We start from the raw sequence: 4,493 nt of genomic DNA on the forward strand, positions 1-4,493 counted from the left end.
AGATTCAATATAGATGTTTTTTTTTTTAAAGAAAATTCAGATTGAACATGGTAAAAAACTGTAAATTATAGTGTCCGTCCAAAAGATATGTTGTACTTATAGTGAAAAACCTTCGATGATGGGTGAGTAGACTAAAAGCTTTAGGAATCCAAAGTACAACATATAATAAGTACCCTGTATCAAGATTGATGCAAAACAAGTGATATTTGACCTTTTTAGACAGATTTAGAAAAAAAAAACCTCTTCTGTGGCCATTTGGGTGGATTTTCCATATCTCTGGCCCCCCTTGGTCGATTTTGAAAAGTGACATCTGTTTCTGACCGTCAGAGCCAATGAAATCGAGGGGAACTCACACATAGTCATTATTTGGTAATGTGTGTGTGTGTGTATGTGTGTTAGACTGCCGCATAGCCAAGACCGGAAGCAGCAGCCACTCTGGTGGCTACCATTAGCAGCTAACTTTTGCTCTGCGATTTTTACATAAAAATGGAATTATGGATTATAAATAAAATACTTTTTTTATACAGAGACGTTAACAACCTATGGATTAACCGATTCAGCCGCGTTTTTTTCTCTTAATGCCATTGATCACGTCTTTTGATCAGATTGACAGCTACGGTGAGACGATCTCCCTAGAAGCTCCGTAAAGGTACGTGTTGTGATGTCTGTATTTACTTCCCCTGTCGCGAGTTCGGATCACTCAGTGATGATACTATACCTATATAATCTGTGGAACCTCAGCTTTAATCGGATATCTTGTATGTGTAGCTACGATAAGTAATAAGGGTACTTTCTTGAGTTCTGTGCCAATGTCAGTTAGCATTTTTCGCTAAGGGGTCATTTAGATGCTTCTTTTGAGACTTGTGTTTTGTTTTGTTAAAAATGGTTTGTATAATCAATTAGCTGAGATTATTTCCGTTAATCTGGTATAACACATTAATAGGTTCTTAAATATTAAGATCCCCTGAGACACAGTGTCGTGAGAAAAAAAAACAAGGGTCCTCCCCGCCGTCGGGGACCTTGGGGTTTAACAGGTTTTAATATATGCACAGCTTTCCACTGTTCGTTACAACACTGCAAATGTTCTTATCCGAGTATTATGTCATCTTATACTATATGTAGTTTTTTTGGTACATCTATATATTTCATGTAAATATTTCTCTATAAGTTAATGTTAAAATAGTATTAATATATAAATAGTTTACATTTTTGGTCGTTTTTCTTACAATGTATCTTCTTTAACTGTGTTTATTACATTACATTGCATTATAAGCGTCTTTGAGTTTTTAGAAAAGCGCTATATAAGTGTCATGTATTATTATTATTATTACATTTCATTTGGCTGACGCTTTTATGTATGCACCATATACACAAAGAAACATTTCTCGTATGTGTTAATTTACTTGGCAAGACACCTGTTTCTGATTCTGCAATTCATCATCACAACCAAATACAATAAACATAAATGCCGTTTTACAAAGGAAAATCTCTATCAAGAACATTCAAACATCAACATTGTCTGAATATTAATTTATTATAACTCCTTATTATTTTTTGCCTGTTCTCTGGTCGTCCTGCAGTGCATCATTCCGGCCAGAGAGGGGCAGTAGATCATTTTCACAGAGCCAAACCGGAAGTTGAAAGGACTATGAAAGTCAAACTGTAGCATGGTGAGCGTTTTCACATAACCTACAGGGAAAATGTCTTTGTACACTTTATTCAGGATAGTAACGTTATCCAAAGGTATCGCAAACAATGCCACAACGTCGCTGTGCAGAACGAGCGCTCTGAACAGAATACAGACATGTGGATATGCTAAGAAAGTTGGTGAGTAAAGAAGATAAGTGCCATGTATCTTCAGTATATCTCAATGTTTTCAAATGCATACTGTGAATTAAATGCTGTTACCATACATCGATGTAAAGGACAGGTGTCCAGAGTGGAAAGGCTTTAGTGGATAAGTGTTATGTTATTATTTGACGTTACATATCCATATATACCATCTAAATCACGTGTCTGCTCATGCTATTAAACAATTATTATCAGTGGTTATTATCTTATTATAGAAGTTATTTGAATAAGTACTGTACTGAAGTGTAGCCATGACATACTTCTACTTGACTTGAGTAGTTCCAACATGCAACTAATTACATTCAAGTCATATAATTCACACTTACCAGTTAATGGATACGTTTTGCATTTTAAAAAACAGATACAAACTCATGATATGCCTATATGATATGATGCAGTACTATACTACTAATCCCACCTAGTAGTATATTTATGTTCGATACTTTTAAGTATATGTTGTTGATAATAATGCAGTGCTTTTTTAAGAAACATTCTGGATTTATGATTTCCACCTGTAATAGTGTTTTTAAAAGTATATCTGATGTTACTTAAGGAAAGAATTGGAGTACTTCTTCCACCGATGAATATTATGTACAAAATCTCATTGGCTTTATTTTTCTATTTTCAAACAGCTCATATCAATAACCCTGATCGACATGTCACTGTAAAGTAAACATTACCCTTTGCTGTTCTTTGCAGTGGCTAAAGTTAAAGGCAAAGGGATGATGAAACAGGATCTGCAAGGTCCCGAGGTTTGTACAGACCCCGTCAGACTCACTACTCATGCAGTAGGGGCCAACATCTTCAAGCAAGGAGAAGACCCCCAGCTGAAACCTCATGACCAATATCCAGAGTGGTGAGGAGGACACGCATTTATTTTATTTCTGACACTTCTATTGCTTTCTGTCCGCATCACTTACAGCTAACCTCCTCTCCTTCAGCATTTTGTCAAATTGATGATTTCTCTATTTTCCGAGATATCCAGCAACCTTTTTTTATCGTCCATTCTAACAGGAGATAAAACTATTTAGACCAGACTTAGAAAAAGCGTCACCTTTCCTTTTGTTCTTTCCCTCAGGTTGTTCGAGTTGAACCTGGGAACGCCCAAAAAGCTGAACGAGATGGAGCAGGACACCTGGGAATACTGGAAGCGCCTGAGGAAGGAGAATATTTTGCGTAATAACAAACTGCAAAAAGGGAAGAAGTTTTAACTCGCACTGGACTGACGGATCACTTCTTCCTGTTCATTGCGTTGCTTCTCTCTGGACTGAATTAACCGACATAGTATACGTTCAGAGCCAGGGTTCCTGAATGCCACTTTCAGTGTGTTGATTCAAATCATGAAGAATCTTTAATGGCACTCTGGTGACAGTACCTGAAAGCTATAAAGTACAAAAATACAGGAACTTTCTGAACCAAAGCTGAATAACGCAAGAATGGTGACCTTGGAAATTTGAGTGGCTGACAAGGTCCATTTTGGAGTTGTTCTGGAGCTTTTACATATTCTTCAGCAGACACCATTTGTGCAGTTGTGATGATATTTTAACATTCACATTTCATAGATTGTGTGTTACAATCAAAACTCACAAACTGCGTGAAGTGAAGCTTGTTTTCAATTTCAAAAAGGTAGTTATACATTCTTTGCTTCCTGGATTATGCATTGCATTTAAATAAATTGTATGTATAAAACACATGTATGTTTTTTCAGTTTTTTTTTTATTCAAACCTGAAGTGTAATGGCCTGCTCATATTTTGACAACTCATGTTGATAATGTTATTTCGTTTTTTTTGCAAAGCCATTATAAAAATAAAAAGGAAATATCCACATTTTGCCTTTTTTTATTCTTTCTTCAATCAACATCGAAAAGACATCGGACAAAACGTGTTTTATATACTTGTGTGTTCTATGCAAAAAAAAATACTTATTTGTAAAGTAACTAGTAACTTACTGGCCTTATTATGCTTTTTGGGCTTTTCCCTTTCACTATAAATGGTTTTGTCCATGTGGATGGTCCCCAAAGGCTAAAATCCCAAAGTTCCCTCCAGAGGGAGTTTCTCTCCCCCCCCCCCCCCCCCCCCTCTGTCTGAAATGCCTCCTTTGGACTCCTTTGTTTACTTCCGTAACATAGTGACATCACTATGTAACACTCACCGATCTATTGGCTAGTGCTCCAGCAAATTGTACGTGATAGGCTAAGGGGCGGGTCATCACTAAGCGGTTGACCAATTACAACGGAGCCGGCCAGCTAACCAATCAGGGCAGACTCTCTGGTTTCAGACAGAGGGTGAAAAGAGGTGCTGCAGCACAGGCAGTATGAGATAAATAAAGAGCTTTTTGAACATTAAAGCATGGAGACATGTCACAGGAGAAACACAAAATACAAATATGAATTGGACCCCTTTAAATTGTTAATACAATTAACTCCCTTTGGATTGTTGCATTTAAAAGTACTCAAAGTACACCTTAAATGTGCACTCGAGTATAATACTTGAATAAAGTACTTATGTATTATACTCCACCCAATCAAAGATATGTACTACTCCTTCTTGTCTTCTGTAGTTAGCTTCAATAATATGATGTTGCTATGACAACGCTATGCAAATTACAGGGGATGTAAGAAATGAGGAACCGAAATCAGAGG

The 4,493-nt window shown here is 36.7% G+C and overlaps 1 protein-coding gene across 1 annotated transcript; it reads left to right on the plus strand.

The window, feature by feature from the left end:
* Window positions 1-1,622: 1,622 nt before the first annotated feature.
* mrpl54 (mitochondrial ribosomal protein L54) lies at window positions 1,623-3,678 on the plus strand. Its single transcript, XM_034081292.2, has 3 exons — window positions 1,623-1,827; window positions 2,551-2,707; window positions 2,930-3,678. The coding sequence occupies exons 1-3, from the start codon at window positions 1,701-1,703 to the stop codon at window positions 3,060-3,062; spliced, it is 417 nt and encodes a 138-aa protein (XP_033937183.1). The 5' UTR covers window positions 1,623-1,700; the 3' UTR covers window positions 3,063-3,678.
* The last annotated feature ends 815 nt before the right edge of the window (window positions 3,679-4,493 follow it).

This window comes from Pseudochaenichthys georgianus, chromosome 4 (assembly GCF_902827115.2).
Source record: "Pseudochaenichthys georgianus chromosome 4, fPseGeo1.2, whole genome shotgun sequence".
NCBI lineage: Eukaryota > Metazoa > Chordata > Actinopteri > Perciformes > Channichthyidae > Pseudochaenichthys > Pseudochaenichthys georgianus.